The sequence below is a fragment of the Anabrus simplex genome, chromosome 1 (genome assembly GCF_040414725.1).
Source record: "Anabrus simplex isolate iqAnaSimp1 chromosome 1, ASM4041472v1, whole genome shotgun sequence".
Lineage (NCBI taxonomy): Eukaryota > Metazoa > Arthropoda > Insecta > Orthoptera > Tettigoniidae > Anabrus > Anabrus simplex.
The window spans coordinates 23,278,339-23,300,073 of NC_090265.1; the positions used below are offsets into that span (position 1 = coordinate 23,278,339).

General features: G+C 42.0%; 1 protein-coding gene across 3 annotated transcripts in view; it reads left to right on the forward strand.

Moving 5' to 3' along the window:
• Positions 1-21,735, forward strand: part of LOC136883385 (ankyrin repeat and SOCS box protein 3) — a 182,034-nt gene that overhangs the window by 32,885 nt on the left and 127,414 nt on the right. For all 3 annotated transcript variants that reach the window (XM_068229859.1, XM_068229869.1, XM_068229862.1), the window contains exon 3: positions 9,816-9,971. In XM_068229859.1, coding sequence (XP_068085960.1) covers positions 9,816-9,971 — 156 coding nt within the window. The remainder of the gene's footprint in view (positions 1-9,815; positions 9,972-21,735) is intronic.

A 21,735-nucleotide genomic window follows, 5' to 3' on the forward strand; every position in this document is an offset into this window, starting at 1 on the left:
TATGTCATATTTGTCCAGTATCTTGCCGATCCTGTCTGTAGTGTTTTTAATGTATGGCAGTATCGCTGTTTTCGGGCGGGTCAGTTCTCCTTTCCCCTTGTTTTCTACTACAGTGGCCTTTACTTTGTTCTCTTCTGATTTTCTAAAATCTCGTTGGATGTTATTGAGCGAGTAGCCATTTTTTCCTGAGGGTTCTCGTGAGGTGTTCTTCCTCTTCCTCGAGGTGCTCTGCGTCTGATAATCGCTATGGCCCTGTTAACCAGTGATGTTAGGACAGCCTGCTTTTGTGATGGGTGATGATGAGACAAGGCGTGCAGGTACCTGTCTGTGTGTGTGTGGATTTCCTGTATACTGCATGACTCAGACTCCCATTGATGTTGCGTTTTACTAGGACATCCAGGAACGGTAGTTTTCCGGCTACTTCGATTTCCATGGTGAACTGAATATTTACGTGAATAGAGTTGAGATGGTCGAGAAATAGCTGCAGGTTATTGCTACCGTGGTGCCAAATTACAAATGTATATGGAACACTTCGAACAGAAAGTCTTAGCCACATCTACCCTGAAACTGAAATGTTTTCCCCGTTATGTCTTCTTTCATTTCCTTTACTGCCTGTTCTATATAAACATTGAAAGGGGGAGGGGGGGGAACAAACTGCAGCCTTGCCTCACCCCTTTCTGGATTGCTGTTTCTTTCTCATAACCCTCGATTGTTAGTTGTTTGAGATTCTGAAGGTGATCGGGATCAGGTGCCGAGAAGGAAGAATTATCTAGAATCTATATAAAAATCAGTCTGCAGTATTAAGAGAACGCTAACAGAAAAAGGAACAACTTAGTTGAAATAGAATGACTCATCAGATTCCATATACTGCAGTATAGGCTGGAGGAGAGACAAAGGAGGATATCATTAAGATAAGTTCCAGATTTCAAGTTCCTAACTATTAAACAGAAATTAAAATAAATATTCTAAATATCTGACTGTAATTTGATGGAATCTGATGATGTTCTTTCAAGAATGAAATATGTCATTCTATTTTAACTAATTTGTTCTTTTTTTTCCCAGGTATAATACTATTCCCATATGTTCTCTCTTTTACGTAGTTTATAAATTTATTTGCTCAAAGTTAGTTTCAGCAGACTGAAGAACCTAACAGTTATAAAAAAGGTAAAATAAAAAACAACAGCTTAAGTACACGAATGCAAAAAGTGAGGAGGGCAAAAAAGGATAAAGGTGATTAAAGAATGAAGTAGATAGAAAGTGCGGACACCTAGGAAAGAATGGCAGAAAAAGAAGTGCAAGGACGTTGAAGGTTGTACGATAGCGGATCAAATATAAAGAGGATTTTAAAAAATTATTACATCAACCAAAATAATACACATATAGAGATCACTTTTCTACATAGAGTCCTGCCTTCGATACACATTTGCTCCATCGGATTGGTAAGTTTTTGATGCTCTCCTGATAGAAGAGGGACATGACGGAGCCAGTTGCACAAACTTTTCTACGCTTGCATCATCATCGAAACTCTGTCTTCCTAGGTCTTGTTCGAGTGGTCCACAAAATGGTAGTCGCAGGGCTATAAATCTGGACTGTATGGAGAGTGTTCCAGAGGTGTGCAGTGAATTTCCTCCCGTTTTTCCAGCGATAAAGCGGCAGTATGTGGCCTTGCATTGTTGTGGAGAAGAATGACATTTCGGATCGGTTGCCAGCATCACTTGTTGTGATACGCGTCTTTTGCTTCATCCAAAAGGCGACAATAATAGGCTGCATTAATTGCCCTTTGTTCGTGAAGAAAATCCACCAGCAAAATCGCCTGCGAAGTCCCTGAAAACCGTACCAAGCACCTTTCCACAAATGGCCATGTTTTGGCCTTGACCGGACCTGTTTCATCTCTTCACCGCCACTCCATGCTTGCTTGCTTTAACTCTGAAGTGTAATGATGCACCCAAGTTTCATCACAAGTCACAATCCTCTCCTTCCTCCTCGCAGTGATGCAGGAATCTGACAAACTTCTTGGCATAAAGTTTTTTTGTTCCTGGTTGAGGAGACAAGGAATCCACCTGGCAGACAATTTTCTGAAATGGAGTTCATCTCAGATGATGGTTTGAACACTTCCGTAACTTATTCCTATGGCTATAGCTAAAACAATTTGCAAAATTTGTATTCGTCGATCTTCACCAGTATTGTCACGGATGGCAACAATGTTGTCTGCATTGATGCTTGTCGCCAGTCTCCTTTCATGAGGTTGATTTTCCACAGCTTCTCTTCATGCCGCAAATTTCTTAGCCCACTCATACACTCGAGTCTGTGAAAGTGTTTCTTCCTCAAACTGTGCGCGACACCGTCTCAAAATTTTGGAAGGTTTGGTGCCCTCTTTTGCGAGAAATTTGATTATGATGCTTTGCACAAAATGCATATGCACCTTTCGTCCACTCATGGCGTTATGAAGCAGCCCAGCTCTCCCCTGTCGTTCGCGCATGCAAACTCTTTCTCCAGACAGCCCCAACAACATCCTGGCAAAGCCCCACCTCACAATTATTACTAACAGCAGCGGTACATTCAAATTCCTGTTTATATTTTATCTGCTTTTGTATGTTTCTTGGAAAGGTAGATGCTACATACAGGAAAATCAAGGAAGCCTTTGGAGAAAAAAAGTATGAATATTAAGAGCACAGATGGAAAACCACTCCTAGGGAAAGAAGACAAGGCAGAAAGATGACAGGAACATATCCGAATGTATCAAGGGAAAGAAGTAGATGATATCGTTCTGGAACAAGAAAAGGCTGTTGATACTGATGAAATGGGAGACCTAATGTTGAGGTCATAATTCAAGAGAGCTTTCAGAGACATAAATAAGAGTAACGTAGCAAAGCAAAGTCATCTTCATACAGGCTATGAAGGACCTTGTTGGGGTGGAAGGTAAAGGTTTCACTACCCGCAACATCAGCACTTGGTGGGGTAGAGTGGTTAGCTCTTTGCCCAGCCACCCCCAGGAATTAACCTGGTACTCATTTTCTTGTTATGGGCTGAGTAAACCTCAGGGTCGTATGCACCTCTGGAAGTTAGAAATCTTGTTTATTAAATTTTTCGACTTTCTGACCGGAAATTAAACCCACGTCCTTCTGGATGAACCTAGTATGCTTTTACCGCCTCAGCCAGGCAGCCCAATAAATAGGAGCAAGGCACGTGTATTTGATGTCATACCCTCGGAATTACTGACCACCTTAGCAGAAACCAGGATGGCAAGATTATTCCATTTAGTGTGGAAGATGTATGATACATGTTGATTGCCATCCAAAGGTGGACAGAAGATATGGATATAGATTTCCATATGGAACCTGAGTTATTTGTCCTGAATGAGTAAAATGTTCAATAACGGACCCATTATATTGGTACAGTGAAACCTCGTTGAGACGTTTCTAAAGGGGAGAAGGAAAAAGAACATGTTAAGTGAGAAAACGTACTAATGAATATATGAATAAAAACTATCCCACAGGAATATGGAAACACTAGATACGATTTTTTCCGACATGAGGGCATTTTACGTTGTGTATCTGCGTGTACAATGAAAAATATAGGCCTATCTACCATTTCTTAAGATGAGAGGAAAGTATTAAAAGGTGTGAGAAACACGAGAGAACAAGTATGAAAACCTTTTCTCCTTGGGATTATAAGATAACAACTGCCGGTACACTGATGGGTGTGAAAAACACCAGACAACAAATATGAAAACATGCACAGGGGGCAGCAAAAATAAAGTATTATTGCGGATCACACTTTTTCTAAAAGAAATGTTAGTAGGTGCCTTTTATTTTCGAGCAGTGGGTATCACATTAAACATTATTTTCTGGTCACGCTCTTAGACAATGAATTGGACGTTACATTCGACCATATGCAACTGCGAGGAACGACTTTCACCACCATTTTGAATCGAACAAATCTTCGACCAATTTGAGCGATCGAAGGTGCAAGTTTCAACATTCGCTACCTCTGCGCACTTATGCAATTCCAAGACTAAGCTAGTCCAGTTTCTGACAGATTTTAATTTTGTCTTCATTAACTTATTAAGGAATATCACATTTTCCATAACTAGGCTATCACAAGACAAATATGCACCATGTTAGTCAATTTCCCACGATTATCGAGCTATAGGCTACCGTATCACATGACAAACATTAGCTACTCAGCACAAAATACGTACATTTCTACCTTCTGAATGGAATGTGAAATACAAGCACAAACAGGCTCACTCTGCAATCTCGCTGCTAACCGCCAAGCAAAACTGAACATTCCTGAGGCTAATGGCTTTCTCCCTGAAAGTGCAATTTATCCTTTGAAGTTCAGGAAGGCAGCTGTGGCTCTTACCCGAGTTGGAAATCTCATTTCTTTCAGAAGGGATGACAAATACAGTACATTTCCAGATCTAGGAAAAATGTTATCGTACTAAGCGATAATAGCGAAAATTCGTGACGCTACAAGTGAGGTATTTTTATGTAGATTTAATACGATGAGAATCAGGACTTCAAATTTACGACGTGCTTTAAGGAACACACGAACGAGGTTTCGCTGTATTATTAGACAGAATGTTACACCTATTACCGGGCGAGTTGGCCGTGCGGTTAGGAGCGCACGCCTGTGAGCTCGCATCCAGGAAATAGTGGTTTCGAACCCCACTGTCGGCAGCCCTGAAGATGGTTTTCCGTGGTTTCCCATTTTTACATCAGGGAATGCTAGGGCTGTACCTTAATTAAGGCCATGGCCACTTCCTTCCCATTCCTAGGCCTTTCCTGTCCCACCATTGCCATAAGCCCTATCTGTGTCGGTGTGACGTATAGCAAGTAGCAAAAAAGTTACACCTATTCCCAAGAAAGCAGATGCTGACAAGTGCAAAAACTACTGCACCATTAATTTAGCATCTCACACGTGCAATATTTTACCATGTATTATTTACAGAAGAATGGAAAGACAGGTTGGGAGAAGATCAGTTTGGGTTCAGAAGAAATGTAGAAACACATGAAGCAGTCTCGACTTTATTTCTGATCTTAGAAGATCAAATTGGGAAAGACAAGCCCACAAACATGGCGTTCATAGATCTTGAAAAGGCATTTGATAACGTTGATTGGACCAAGCAATTTGAGATTCTGAAGGTGGAAAGAAGTATTATCCACAATTTGTACAAAAATCAGTCTGAAGTGATAAGTCTCGAGGGCTATGAACAAGCAACAATCTGGAAGGGATTGAGACGAGGCTGCATTTTGTCCCCTCGTTTTCCGTGTTTCAGGCAGTATAGGAAATCAAAGTGGAATTTGGGAAGGGAATCACAATCCAAGGAGGGGATATTGAAATAGATTTATTGTTATTTTTTCTGAGTCTGCAAAAGATCTGGAGAAATTGCTGATTGGTATGAACATTGCTTTGGAGAAGGAGTACAAGAAGAGAGCAAAAGTAATGGAAATGTTCTCCGCAGTGTCATATCTGTCACCCTCGCTCGCCGAGATGCCAAGGTCAACAGGATAGCCACGTGTGAGCTGTGGGCTGTCGAAATCGTTGGTGTGTATTGCATTAAGTGAGCATTCAGACAGATTATTGAAATAGTGTAACAGGACACAAGCGGTAATGTTTACTACTGAAGAGAGAGCTTTTTTTGGTGGAATACGCTTTTCGCGAAGGCGATCGGTTTACAGAAAATGTAAAACTAAACTTTCAGGCTCTGTTTCATAATTCAAAGTGTCCAAACTGGGATACCATTCGGGATTTGATAAGTAAATTTTGTGTGACCGGCTCAGTTCACGATGCACCGAGAACAGGCAGGCCTACGGTTTTAACAGACGAAAAATTATTGATGACCTTACAGTGAATATAATTAATTATGTGCAGTCCATTACGCAAGACACTTTAGTGAAAGTCTTTGACAATATGTGTAGACGTGAAGTCTGTCTTCGAACATAAGGATAACACTTCCAGCAACTGTTATGAATTGATGTGATGAGTACAAAGTTTAGTGTTTTTTTTTTTTTAAATACAAGCAGCAGCAGCCACGCTGCCGACTTAACTGCTGATGCCGCCTCGCGCAGCAGCACGTAGGCGCTGCGGAGAACATTTCCTGGCGCCCTGTAGAAGAGATGATGGGCGAAGTAAGGAGGACATCAAATACAGATTAGCACAGCCAAGGATGGCTTTAAAAGAAATTTGCTCATTTTGAACGGTGATATACGAATTAGAAAGATGTTTTTGAAGACTTTTGTCTGGGGGAATTGCATAGAAATGAACACTTTTAGTACAGGATAGGGTGGTATGGAGGGTTGCATCAAACAAGTCTAACAACTGATGAAGACTACAACAAAAGAGAACCTAAATTTTTAAAATGCGTATTGGAAGAGCAGCAAAAGACAAATGAAAAATATTAATTTATTATTCCTGAATGAAGGCGCTTGTTGAGTAATGTTGTAAATTCAACTGTACAAGCTAAAACTTTTATGAAATTTAAACTGTATTGTGTGGTGTACATACTTCATTTTTGCACTTCAATGTCAGGCTTGAAAGTAAATGTGTCTAATAAAATTTTGTTCTATATCATTTTCCAGCTCACTCGACTGACAGTATGAATTTCGGTTACAAGGATACTTGTTTATAATAACACAATTTATCACATTCCTTGGATGTCATCATTACCAAGTACTTCTGTTCACGTATTTCTGTTAAATGTTTTTGTTAGGGAATAGTGGTATTTATGAACAGTTACCATTAAAAAGTTTCATCGACTGCTTAATAAAGGGAGTGAAAGGGAAACATTACACTGATTGATTCATCCACAGCCTGTTTCCAGTCATTAGACCGAATCAGGAATGGAATGACTGAAGCCGCCATCTAGTGGCGAAGTGGAAATTGTGCCAGCTGCTAAAGCCTGTTGCACTCCTGGGGCAATGATTAATGACTAACAAATGAAATGATAATGGAGAGTGTTGCTGGAATGAAAGATGACCGAGAACACTTGAGAACAACCTCTGCTTCGTCCAGCGTAAATCTCACATGGAGTGGCCAGGGTGTGAACTACGGAACCCAGTGTTGAAAGGCTAGTCCGCTGCCGCCTGAGCCACAAAGGCGTAAGATGTTTTACTATTTAAAAAATATTACAGTGAAAAAATTTCAGGGAATAACAAGGTATATTTCGTGTCATCTTCTTCATCCAGCTCCCGCTGGGTTGATGGCACCTTCCCCTCTTCCTCTATCCAACCCCCTTAGCTGTGTTCCAATCTAAGTTTCTTGTGATTATATTATTCTCGATCATTTTGAACCACCTTAGTCTGGGTTTTCCTCTTGCTCTTCCAACTTCTGTCTGGGTCTCCACCTTCTGTTTGAGCATCTTTCCGTCTTCCACCCTCTTAACATGTTCAACCCATCTAAGTTTATTCCCCTCCATTCTGTCCACTTCAATTTCCTTCCTGATATTCTTACTCTGTCCCTTGTCCGCTGCATATGTAAGTGTTAACCTCCTAACATAGCAATTATTTACAAAATTGTGATTCTTTTTTTTACCTATTTTTTGTTGTTGTTAAAATGGACCTTTTATTGAAAAACAGTGACAGTGGTAACAATGAAAGTAAATTTTGCCAACTTGACAATGAAATATAGCTGCTGAAAAGTTCCTGTTTTAAAATCCCGAGTTTGTTTTAACTTACATGTAAAATAAATAACACAGCACTGAACAAATGGCAAGTAAGGTAACATGACACCCAATATTATACAAGAAAGACATTGTTCATATGTTTGTGGCTGTATGAAATGCCCTAACACAAGGATCAACACAATGCTGCATCGCACTCCTTACGCATGTACTGGATTCCCTTCCTGCCTTCTTCCCTCTAGCATCGTGCACACAGAACTAGCAGACTCACTAAACTCAATGTCAAACTCTTCTTCACTCTCCATTTTCACCTAACAGATGAAGTACACTTAGATAGCAATAAATAGGGAAAGGCCACGAAAACGAGCTGCCTGAGTCACTGACATCCACTACGATTGAGTCAGACATCTTTTGGCAAAAATAGGAACCTGAAGTAGTAATTTTATAAATATCTGGCAGAAATACTGAAAAACGACAAGAAACAAGTATATTTGGGCCTTTAAATTAGCTACCGATCAGTGAGCAACATTCCCGATTATACTCGGGTTTTCGTTTTATTAAATATATAAAATCGTGAGTATAGTCGGGCTTTTATGCTAAGACGTTAAGCAGTAGTACATCTTATACACTTCATTGGTACTTCCTTCCTCCTCACCAAGTTTCTCACATTCTGTTGAATCCTTTTACTGATGTCCATGTCCAGCCCTGCATCCTGCATCAGTTTGCCTCCCAATTATTTGGAGCTTTCCACAATTTTAAGGTTTTGTCCCTTTATTTTTATAATTCGTTTCCCCCTAGTCAACACCATTGTCTTCCTCTTTTCCACGCTGATTACCACTCGACTGAGTTCGATAGCTGCAGTCTCTTAAGTGCGGCCAGTATCCAGTATTCGGGAGATAGTGGGTTCGAACCCCACTGTCGGCAGCCCTGAAAATGGTTTTCTGTGGTTTCCCATTTTCACACCAGGCAAATGCTGGGGCTGTACCTTAATTAAGGCCATGGCCGCTTCCTTCCCACTCCTAGACCTTTCCTGTCCCATCGTCGCCATAAGACCTATCTGTGTCGATGCGACGTAAAGCAAGTGCCAAAAAAAAAAAAAAAAAAAAAAGATTACCACTCGATATATCGAGGTGCCTTTGTATTTCCTCTCCGTTTGCTCCCTGTCCCCGTGTTTTATCTTTGTCTCTTTCACAATTTTATCCATAACCATTATGAGTAACAGTGAGTTGTAGTCCAGTTTCATTCCAAAACCACTCTGTCCTTCCCGCATGTGTCTGGACATTGCTACAACAATTTTTGTACATGGCTTGCACATATTCCATCATTTGTTTTCCAATTCCTTTCTGTTGCATTACTTTCCATAGTCCTCCCCCATAGCTGCCGTCCTCGGGGGCCCAGGTTCAATTCCCGGTGCTGCCAGAAATTTAAGAATGGTAAGCAGGCTGGTATGTGGTTCAAATGGTGAATGCAGCTCACCTCCAGCCTGAAAAGAACTGTACCACCTCAGGATGAGGACACGATTTCACTTTGTCTGACTTGTTGGCTGAATGGTCAGCGTACTGGCCTTGGGTTCACAGGGTCCCAGGTTCAATTCCCGGCCGGTTCAAGGATTTTAACCTTCATTGGTTAATTCCAGTGGCTCGGGGGCTGGGTGTTGGTGCTGTCCCCAACATCCCTGCAACTCACACCACACATAACATCATCCTCCACCACAATAACACGCAGTTACCTACACATGGCAGATGCTGCCCACCCTCATCAGAGGGTCTGCCTTACAAGGACTGCACTCGGCTAGAAATAGCCACATGAACTTGTTTATTACTTTCCATACCTTTTTTCTGGGTACACAATCATATGCCTTTTCTAAATCAAGGTATGTCATCACCAATCCCTTCCATATTCCCAGTGATTTTTCCATTCACACTTAAACCACATTCACACTTTTTTTGCCGTATGATATGCATGGAAGCAAGGAACACTACACTCTCGGTGCACTCATATATCTTGATTTCCTTCTTGTCTTCTTCACCTTTGCACTGTGACCGGATGTTGACTGGATTTCTGAATAGTAAAATTCATGTTATGTGCCATATTGTGGCATCGGGGTTTTAAGTTTATTTACTGCATACTGTTAGGATGCCCGCATATTCTTGGGTTTTTGAGATTTCAATCTCTTATTTATTTGTTTCAGAGGACTGTAATCCCAATGCTCGGACTCATGAGGGCTATACCCCATTGTATCTTGCCTGCAAGCACCAGAACAAAACGTCTTTGATTACGCTACTTGCCAACTATGGAGCTGATGTTAATTTAGCTGACTGTGAGGACCTCACTCCACTGCACGTAGGTACTGTGTATATTTTGAGCTAGTTCCCAGCATATCTGTAAGATTTAGAAAACTAGTTGCTATGTTGTACATGAAGAGGTTGAGGCATCCTTAGGACAAGGGAGGTCATCACTGGAGAGAAATGGTCTCAGGATCAGCTGTTCTACAACTTTGCAGAGCCATGTCTTCCTAGCTGGCGAACTACTACGACTGGCACGTTCGAGTATCTTGGGTGTGTCATTATCGCGAGAGTATTTTTCCTCGTACTACAGCAATGAGGAAGCTGTATTGTCACGGATTTCATGAAATTGAAATGCTCTTTTATATATTTTCCATTTCTCCTGCCAACATGAAAAAAATAAGTTTTGATACTTAAGACTCTGTGTTAGAAAACATTTTTTGAATGGTGACATCTACACCGTTAACAGCCAACATAATTTTGTATATTCTCGGCATATGTGCTCGGTTTCTGTTTATCTGCGATTTACTAATGAGTTGCCTGCGCTGACTATTACTTCTGTTGCATGCTTTTGCTGCAAATTACCAGGCAATTGGCCGCGCCGTTAAGGCTGTGCAGCTGTGAGCTTGTATCCGGGAGATAATGGGTTCAAACACCACTGAAGATGGTTTTCTGTGGTTTCCCATTTTCACACCAGGCAAAGTCCACGGCTGCTTCCTTCCCACTCCTAGGCCTTTCCTTTCCCATCGTCGCCATAAGGCCTATCTGTGTCGGTGCGACGTAGAGCAAATTGTAAAAAAAAAAAAAAAAAAATTGCTGCAAATTTATGTTGTGCAGTACATGCATTTATTTAGATAAAGCTAAGATCAGCATAAACCAAAATAATAATAATAATAAGTTGTGTAAATGTTAGACCAATGAAGAGCTGATTGATCGTGGGGAAAGATGATCTGCAGCGAATCAGTATTACCGAAAGTACTACACAGAAGACTTTTCATGCCTAGGACCATAGAAAATTTCACTGAAACACATGTTCTGTGGAACATGCAAATGTGATTTTTCAATTGAACATGATGATTGCCCATGCTATGAGAAATTAAAAAACAAAACAAACAAAAGGATCGAAGGGCAGAGCAAGATGCTCTTGTCTTTTTTATGACAAAAAATGACAGTAATAATGTTGTACAGACTGAATGTTTTTTTCACATGGTTTTTAGTTGAACACAATCTTCTCGTGTCTGCAGGGCCCTGTTTCATTAAAATAACTAATAATATTAGAACTCATAAAAATAATTATTAGACAACCGAATTCTGTTTCATAAAGATTTACACATGACTAATAAAATATCTTCACTCATATTATTTCATTAGTCATCTGATACAAATGGAGGTTAGAATCGGTCTGTTGCATATGTTCTTGGTTTGTGTCTGTTCCTAGCAGTAGGCTAGTGCTTGACTACACATTATGTTCGATAAGCTCACTTGGTATTTTCATTGTTGTGACTTTGATTCATATGAGAATGGATAAAAGAAGTGAAAATAATATGAGAGAAGAATGTTTCTTTGCAAAAAGTGATTGAACTAAAGCGTCAACTATTCGCAGCCTTTGCACACTATAACCCTCTTTGTTCATTTTACTTTTTTTTATTATGTGCTCTTAAAAATCTCTGTTGAGATGGACCAGCAAAATCTTGGTTTACTACCCCATGTGGGTGGGGGCAGGAGAATAACACCCACGGTATGCCCTGCTTGTTGTAAGAGGCAACTAAAAGGGCGCCCAGGGGCTCTCAATTTGGGAGTGTGGGTTGGTGACCACGGGGCCCTTCCCTGAGTCCTGGCATTGCTTCCACTTGCCTAGTTGTACTTCTTCTTAAAACAATAATCATCACCACTGTCTCTGTATACTAGTGGTATAAGCCAAGATTTTAAAGAATAGCTGGAGTCTCCGAGCAGAACTGCACTAGGGAAACACAATGATACTGTGTATCACTACCAACCCGTGCAGTGCAATGTGAAGCTGCTGTTTTGAGGTTGCAGTTCATTCCTTGCAGTGGAACATTCTGTTACTAATCCTATCGAGCAAATACTCAAAAGTTCTGTAATCTAACCTAAATCTCATTGTATTCATGTGTGTGTTATATACCAGTACAGGCTGTGTTTGGCCTAACATTTATTGAATGGCGAATAGCTACACTTGTTCCTCATCACTATTTGAATCACAATCAACCATTTCACTGATCACGATTTTATGCCAAAATATTAAAATATTACACGCTTTGGTTTCAAAATACACTCATGGAAATAGTCCCAGTAATATGAGTAACTTTTGTTAGTCATGTTGTCTGTGTAACAATTAAATAATATTATTAGGAATATCTACTAATAAAGTTGACTCATAAACTAATTACTAATATTATTAGCTAATAACTCTATGAAACATAATACTAATATTATTAGTTAATATTATTGGTTTCTTGCTAATAATATTAGTGAAAGATGTTTTATGAAACAGGGCCCAGAAGACCATGACACTACCGTTGAGGGTTGGCATCTCTGAATAATGACGTAGAGTATCACATCAGTGTTGACTGGATGAAATGACGATCGTCGAAGGGTATCTTGTGCTTCAGATGGATGTCATTCAGACCTGCCATAATGTATGGCTCCAAAGATGTAAATGCTGTGGGTGTTACTCTGAATGATGGACTGCGTGATGACCACGTGCGAGGATCCTTCGGTATCACTGCTATCGGTGGGAAACTGGAGGGGAGACAACACTGCTGGTACAATCATGTCATGCGGCGTATAGAAAGCTCTTGCCCTTGTTGAATCAAGGAGAAGCCAAAGACGCCCAGGAGCAGCATGGTGGCATACAGCTAAACCACCTTTGGGAAGAAGAATACCCTTGCTGAGCTAAGTGGTTCAGACAATTGAGGCGCTGGCCTTCTGACCCCAACTTGGCAGGTTCGATCCTGGCCCAGTCTGGTGGTATTTGAAGGTGCTGAAATGTGTCACCAAGCTCGATAGCTGCAGTCGCTGAAGTGCGGCCAGTATCCGGTATTCGGGAGATAGTAGGTTCGAACCCCACTGTCGGCAGCCCTGAAGATGGTTTTCTGTAGTTTCCCATTTTCACACCAGGCAAATGCTGGAGCTGTACCTTAATTTAAGGCCACGGCCGCTTCCTTCCCACTCCCAGCCCTTCCCTGTCCCATCATCGCCATAAGACCTATCTGTGTCGATGCGACGTAAAGCAACTAGAAATGTGTCAGCCTCGTGTCGGTAGATTTACTGGCACATAAAATAACTCCTGCTGGACAAAATTCTGGCACGTCAGCATCTCCGAAAACCATCAGAAAAGTAGTTAGTGGAACGTAAAAACAAATATTATTAAAACACTGCAGTGGCCCAGGTACAGAAAAGCTGACTCTGAGTGATACTTGAGAGTGCAGGCACATATTCGGCCAGGGAGCAGAAGAAGAAAGAAGAGTTGATATATTACCGTCTGCTCCTTGGCTCAATTTTTAGTGTAGTGGCCTTCAGTTCAGAGGTTTGTGGATTCTGCATGAGATTTTAGCTGTATCTGGTTAATTCCTCTGACCTCAGAGACTGAGTGTTGGTCTGTTTAATGCATACATTCATTCATTCATTCATTTATTTAGCTTCCATAGACTGTACAGTTACATATTTTGAAATATGCCAACAGTAGAGGAGTTGTCGAGTGATTTTCTAATACTAACAATAATGTATGCACAATAATGAACATTTTGAAAAAGAAGAAAAAGAAAAAACAGAAGCACCTCAATGTTAGGACAGCACATCTTAATCTTTTAAATAATAAATAATATTAATAACCAATATTTACAAGACAAAATAAAAATATGTTGGTGTGGTGTTAATAATATGTACATAATCAATGTGACATTATCATATTTTAAAGGCTATACACTAGATATTACGAACATTTACAAAATAATAAGTAATAGCATCATTACGAGCACTTCATCATGTATTGTTCTGTACTGTAGAAGCAGCTACTCAGCAGGAGATTTTTTAAAGCTGTAGAAAATGAACTGACGGGACTAATATCTTTAATCTTATTTGGAAGCTTATTATACAATCTAATTCCAACAGAGTCTACATGTCTCAGGCCAATGGTTTTACTCTTGTGCTGGATCAAAATAATATTTCTTGTTTGCGTCTGGTAACTGTGATTGTCAAAATTCTTTCTGAAGTGATCAATATTTTTTTTCACGTGTAGAATGCATTGCATGATGTAAATGCTTGGTACTGGGAGTATACTTAGTTTCTTAAATAATGGTCTGCAATGATCTAATGTGTTTCGTCTCTATATAATTCTGATAGCTCGTTTCTGTATTCGAAAAATAGCATCAAGATTTGATTTGTAGCAGCCCCAGAGACCAATAGCATACCGTATTTACTCGTGTATTAGACCCCTTATTTTCCCACTTTTACAGCCAAAATTAGTAAGGGGGGGGGGGTCCAATATGCGATAACCTCAAAATTTTGTGCAGTGAACACATGCCTCCTAGGCTATAAAGAGCTATAAATTGTACGTGTAAACATTCTATACTATTATTTAACGAACTAAGAATATATTTAAGTTATACTGGCTGTTTTCATCGGAAGGCAGTATATCTAAAGGTAAAAAGACAATAAATGGTGAACACGACTTTTAGACCTACGGTACATATAAAAGTCCGTTTTAGTTACTCATATTACGTCATTCCTTACATCTCATTAATTTCTCTGGTGAGGTTGACGTCAGGAAGGGCATACGGCCGTAAAACCTCGCTACGAAGATTCGTCTCACTTCATACTCGACTCTTTAGAACAAAGGGATAAGGGTATCGTGTTAATCATATACAGTAGAAGTCTGCTATAGCGAGTACAGCATATAACAAGAACTCCGTTGTAGCGACGACTTTTTTCTGTCCCTTCAAAATTCCTATATTAAACTGTGTGTCGTCCTTCAGTTACAGCGAGCGCCCTATCACTGGCGCATCCGTTATTATGAGCGATTAAGCACACGCAATTTTTTACGTTACCGATATTTATGCACCCCAGCAATGATACTGCATGCGATCGATTACCTTCGGCATCGTTTCCTCGCTATGTGCACTAGCGATTCCTCTCGTCGACATTCGAAGGCGATCAAGAAGTAAGTATAAATAACCACCTAATCAATACTTTATTATTGCCTCAGGCAAAATTGAATAAAATTAAAACTTACAGGACATGTTTCGACCACTTACTGGTCCTCTTCAGCTGTATAAATAAAGAACTGAAAAGAAAAAACATTATGACAATAAGCACAAATAAAAGTTCTTTGGAGACTCCTTTGATAAAAATGGAGGTCATCAGAATAGGACATCTTGCCTCTCGTTCTTGTTTGGAAAAGATGTTTATTCTGCGCTGTCTAGAGGGTCTGTCTTTGAGCGCGACCTGGTGAAGTAACGATGTGATACAGTTTGACAGTTTGTGGTAAGCTCTGGAGAGAAGGGAAGTAGAGTTTTATCGTCATCTAAAATAACATGTGAGGGAGAAGGGAGATTGGGCTGTGCTTCTGCGATGTCGTGTTTGATTATATCTCTTGTTCGTCTAGTCTGTTTCATGTCTACCCATTCTAAATATTTGCTAATATTCTCGTATGTCCGACTCGTTGGCTGAATGGTCAGCGTACTGGCCTTCGGTTCAGAGGGTCCCGGGTTCGATTCCCGGCCGGGTCGGGGATTTTAACCTTCATTGGTTAATTCCAATGGCCCAGGGGCTGGGTGTTTGTGCTGTCCCCAACATCCCTGCAACTCACACACCACACATAACACTATCCTCCACCACAATAACACGCAGTTACCTTCACATGGCAGATGCCGCCCACCCTCATCGGAGGGTCTGCCTTACAAGGGCTGCACTCGGCTAGAAATAGCCACACGAAATTATTATTATTATATTCTCGTATAAGATGTTTTTATCCTCGTTGTTTTCGTTGAGATTCTCTTCACCGTTTTCCAATTTATCAAGAACGATGTGGATGTTTTTCAGGTTGTTCATAAGATTTCCTTTATTTATCATACAGATAATTTGAAGGTCCTGTTTTATATTGGTGAATTTGTGGTTGGACTCTTTCATATGGGATTCCATGGCAGAGAATCTTTTGTATCTTTCAGCATTGACGTGTTCTTGATATCTAATTGAGAAGTTCCTTCCAGATTGTCCCACGTAAGTTTTTTTACATTGAGCACAAGTCAGCTTATAAATACCTGATTCCTGGAATTCGTCATCTTTAAGTTTATTAGCTTTATTGTGACTATAGAATCTATATTTTGTGTTGTTGTTTGTAGAGAAGGCTACTTTGGTATTGTGTTTCTTGAATAAGTTGGTGATTTTGTAAATCTTCGGGTTATTAAAGGTGAATTTTACATATCCTTTTTCTTTTTTCTGAATGCTGTTTAAGTTTAATTTACCGGGCGAGTTGGCCGTGTGCGTAGAGGCGCGCGGATGTGAGCTTGCATCCGGGAGATAGTAGGTTCGAATCCCACTATCGGCAGCCCTGAAGATGGATTTCCGTGGTTTCCCATTTTCACACCAGGCGAATGCTGGGGCTGTACCTTAAATAAGGCCACGGCCGCTTCCTTCCAACTCCTAGGCCTTTCCTATCCCATCGTCGCCATAAGACCTATCTGTGTCGGTGCGACGTGAAGCCCCTAGCAAAAAAAAAAAGTTTAATTTGTTGTTGGTATATGCATTTAGTGATGATTTTATTGATGAATTTCAAACTGAAACCATTATGTAGAGCCTGTTGACGAATGAAAGAAAGTTCCTTTTCTCTGTCTGTTTCTGTTAGCGGAATTTCAAAGGCTCCAAAGAGTTCTGCATTGCTATTAAAGATTTCAAGTTAACTTCATCTCATGTAACAAGTTCCTTCGACATCAAGGACATGTACACGAACATTCCTAATAAGAACACCATTGAGATTATAAAGATGAATTTATTAGTTCACAAACGTATCAGTATACATGAAATAGAAAACTTCATTACTATCTTGGAATTCGTTTTGAACCACAATTTCTTCTCTTTTAATAATAAAACATATCAGCAAGATGGACTTCCAATGGGAGCGCCAGCTTCTGGAATTTTAGCTAACATTTACCTCGACTATTTGGAACACACTCAGATAGTAGGTCACATTAAAGGACTCGATCTCTGGCTTCGATATGTTGATGATACCTATTCCATAATTAACAAGGAAATAAATGACAGTCACAGCATCCTTAATACTTTGAATAATTTAGACCCAAACATAAAATTTACAGCTGAAGAAGAAGAGAAAGGCATACTCAATTTTCTGGATATCCAAACAATTCGTTAAGACAACCATTTCCAATTTAAAATATACAGGAAACCCACTTTTACCCCGACCACAATCAAAAGTGATTCTTTACATCCCATCTCGCAAAAGAAATCTGCTTATTATAGTTTCGTCAACAGAGCCTGTGAAATTCCGCTAACAGAAACAGACAGAAAAAAGAAACTTTCTTTCATTCGTCAACAGGCTCTACATAATGGTTTCAGTTTGAAATTCATCAATAAAATCATCACTAAATGCAAATACCAACAACAAATTAAACTTAAACAGAATTCAGAAAAAGGAAAAGGATATGTAAAATTCACCTTTAATAACCCGAAGATTATAATACCAATATAAATGGTCTGTTATTGGACATTATAAATTTTCCAGCTAACTCATTCTTGCTTGCCAGCACTTCGCCCTCGTGTGCTAGGGTGGGCTCATCAGTTGGTACCTAGCACGCCTACCAATACGCTGGCTAGTGCATACCGTGAAGGCCACTGTGTAGGCTAACTGGAGCCACCGGCAGTGCCAATGCACTGAGAGACTTTGTCTCATTACCAAAAATTGATGCCTGCTTGGCCATCAGATGATATAGATGTTGATTCCCATAGGGAATCTGAAATATTTGTCCTGAATGAGTAAATTTATAATACCAATATAAATGGTCCATTATTGGACATTATAAATTTTCCAGCTAACTCATTCTTGCTTGCCAGCACTTCACCCTCGTGTGCTAGGGTGGGCTCATCAGTTGGTACCTAGCACGCCTACCAATACGCTGGCTAGTGCATACCGTGAAGGCCACTGCGTAGGCTAACTGGAGCCACCGGCAGTGCCAATGCACTGAGAGACTTTGTCTCATTACCAAAAATTGATGCCTGCTTGGCCATCAGATGATATAGATGTTGATTCCCATAGGGAATCTGAAATATTTGTCCTGAATGAGTAAATTTATAATACCAATATACACTGACTGACAGAGCAAATGCAACACCAAGAAGGAGTGGTCAGAACTTTATGCCAATTGCAGGGTAGACTGACGTCACTGAGGTATGCTCATGATGTGAAATGCGCCGCTGTGCTGCGCACGTAGTGAACGATAAATGGGACACGGCTTTGGCGAATGGCCCACTTCGTACCATGATTTCTCAGCCGACAGTCATTGTAGAACGTGTTGTCGTGTGCCACAGGACACGTGTATAGCTAAGAATGCCAGGCCGCCGTCAACGGAGGCATTTCCAGCAGACAGACGACTTTACGAGGGGTATGGTGATCGGGCTGAGAAGGGCAGGTTGGTCGCTTCGTCAAATCGCAGCCGATACCCATAGGGATGTGTCCACGGTGCAGCGCCTGCGGCGAAGATGGTTGGCGCAGGGACATGTGGCACATGCGAGGGGTCCAGGCGCAGTCCGAGTCACGTCAGCACGCGAGGATCGGCGCATCCGCCGCCAAGCGGTGGCAGCCCCGCACGCCACGTCTACCGCCATTCTTCAGCATGTGCAGGACACCCTGGCTGTTCCAATATCGACCAGAACAATTTCCCGTCGATTGGTTGAAGGAGGCCTGCACTCCCGGCGTCTGCTCAGAAGACTACCATTGACTCCACAGCATAGACGTGCACGCCTGGCATGGTGCCGGGCTAGAGCGACTTGGATGAGGGAATGGAGGAACGTCGTGTTCTCGATGAGTCACGCTTCTGTTCTGTCAGTGATAGTCACCGCAGACGAGTGTGGCGTCGGCGTGGAGAAAGGTCAAATCCGGCAGTAACTGTGGAGCGCCCTACCGCTAGACAACGCGGCATCATGGTTTGGGGCACTATTGCGTATGATTCCACGTCACCTCTAGTGCGTATTCAAGGCACGTTAAATGCCCACCACTACGTGCAGCATGTGCTGCGGCCGGTAGCATTCCTGTACCTTCAGGGGCTGCCCAATGCTCTGTTTCAGCAGGATAATGCCCGCCCACACACTGCTCGCATCTCCCAACAGGCTCTACGAGGTGTACAGATGCTTCCGTGGCCAGCGTACTCTCCGGATCTCTCACCAATCGAACACGTGTGGGATCTCATTGGACGCCGTTTGCAAACTCTGCCCCAACCTCGTACGGACGACTAACTGTGGCAAATGGTTGACAGAGAATGGAGAACCATCCCTCAGGACACCATCCGCACTCTTATTGACTCTGTACCTCGATGTGTTTCTGCGTGCATCGCCGCTCGCGGTGGTCCTACATCCTACTGAGTCGATGCCGTGCGCATTGTGTAACCTGCATATCGGTTTGAAATAAACATCAATTATTCGTCCGTGCCGTCTCTGTTTTTTCCCCAACTTTCATCCCTTTCGAACCACTCCTTCTTGGTGTTGCATTTGCTCTGTCAGTCAGTGTAAATGGTCCCTTATTGGACATTATAAATTTTCCAGCTAACTCATTCTTGCTTGCCAGCATTTCGCCCTCGTGTGCTAGGGTGGGCTCATCAGTTGGTACCTAGCACGCCTACCAATACGCTGGCTAGTGCATACCGTGAAGGCCACTGCGTAGGCTAACTGGAGCCACCGGCAGTGCCAATGCACTGAGAGACTTTGTCTCATTACCAAAATTTGATGCCTGCTTGGCCATCAGATGATATAGATGTTGATTCCCATAGGGAATCTAAAATATTTGTCCTGAATGAGTAAATTTATAATACCATTATAAATGGTCCGTTATTGGACATTATAAATTTTCCAGCTAACTCATTCTTGCTTGCCAGCACTTCGCCCTCGTGTGCTAGGGTGGGCTCATCAGTTGGTACCTAGCACGCCTACCAATACGCTGGCTAGTGCATACCGTGAAGGCCACTGCGTAGGCTAACTAGAGCCACCGGCAGTGCCAATGCACTGAGAGACTTTGACTCATTACCAAAAATTGATGCCTGCTTGGCCATCAGATGATATAGATGTTGATTCCCATAGGGAATCTGAAATATTTGTCCTGAATGAGTAAATTTATAATACCAATATAAATGGTCCGTTATTGGACATTATAAATTTTCCAGCTAACCCATTCTTGCTTGCCAGCATTTCGCCCTCGTGTGCTAGGGTGGGCTCATCAGTTGGTACCTAGCACGCCTACCAATACGCTGGCTAGTGCATACCGTGAAGGCCACTGCGTAGGCTAACTGGAGCCACCGGCAGTGCCAGTGCACTGAGAGACTTTGTCTCATTACCAAAAATTGATGCCTGCTTGGCCATCAGATGATATAGATGTTGATTCCCATAGGGAATCTGAAATATTTGTCCTGAATGAGTAAATTTATAATACCAATATAAATGGTATTGGTAGGCGTGCTAGGTACCAACTGATGAGCCCACCCTAGCACACGAGGGCGAAATGCTGGCAAGCAAGAATGAGTTAGCTGGAAAATTTATAATGTCCAATAACGGACCATTTATATTGGTATTATAAATTTACTCATTCAGGACAAATACACTGACTGACAGAGCAAATGCAACACCAAGAAGGAGTGGTTCGAAAGGGATGAAAGTTGGGGAAAAAACAGAGACGGCACGGACGAATAATTGATGTTTATTTCAAACCGATATGCAGGTTACACAATGCGCACGGCATCGACTCAGTAGGATGTAGGACCACCGCGAGCGGCGATGCACGCAGAAACACGTCGAGGTACAGAGTCAATAAGAGTGCGGATGGTGTCCTGAGGGATGGTTCTCCATTCTCTGTCAACCATTTGCCACAGTTGGTCGTCCGTACGAGGCTGGGGCAGAGTTTGCAAACGGCGTCCAATGAGATCCCACACGTGTTCGATTGGTGAGAGATCCGGAGAGTACGCTGGCCACGGAAGCATCTGTACACCTCGTAGAGCCTGTTTGGAGATGCGAGCAGTGTGTGGGCGGGCATTATCCTGCTGAAACAGAGCATTGGGCAGCCCCTGAAGGTACGGGAGTGCCACCGGCCGCAGCACATGCTGCACGTAGCGGTGGGCATTTAACGTGCCTTGAATACGCACTAGAGGTGACGTGGAATCATACGCAATAGCGCCCCAAACCATGATGCCGCGTTCTCTAGCGGTAGGGCGCTCCACATTTACTGCCGGATTTGACCTTTATCCACGCCGACGCCACACTCGTCTGCGGTGACTATCACTGAGAGAACAGAAGCGTGACTTATCGGAGAACACGACGTTCCTCCATTCCCTCATCCAAGTCGCTCTAGCCCGGCACCATGCCAGGCGTGCACGTCTATGGTGTGGAGTCAATGGTAGTCTTCTGAGCGGACGCCGGGAGTGCAGGCCTCCTTCAACCAATCGACGGGAAATTGTTCTGGTCGATATTGGAACAGCCAGGGTGTCTTGCACATGCTGAAGAATGGCGGTTGACGTGGCGTGCGGGGCTGCCACCGCTTGGCGGCGGATGCGCCGATCCTCGCGTGCTGACGTCACTCGGGCTGCGCCTGGACCC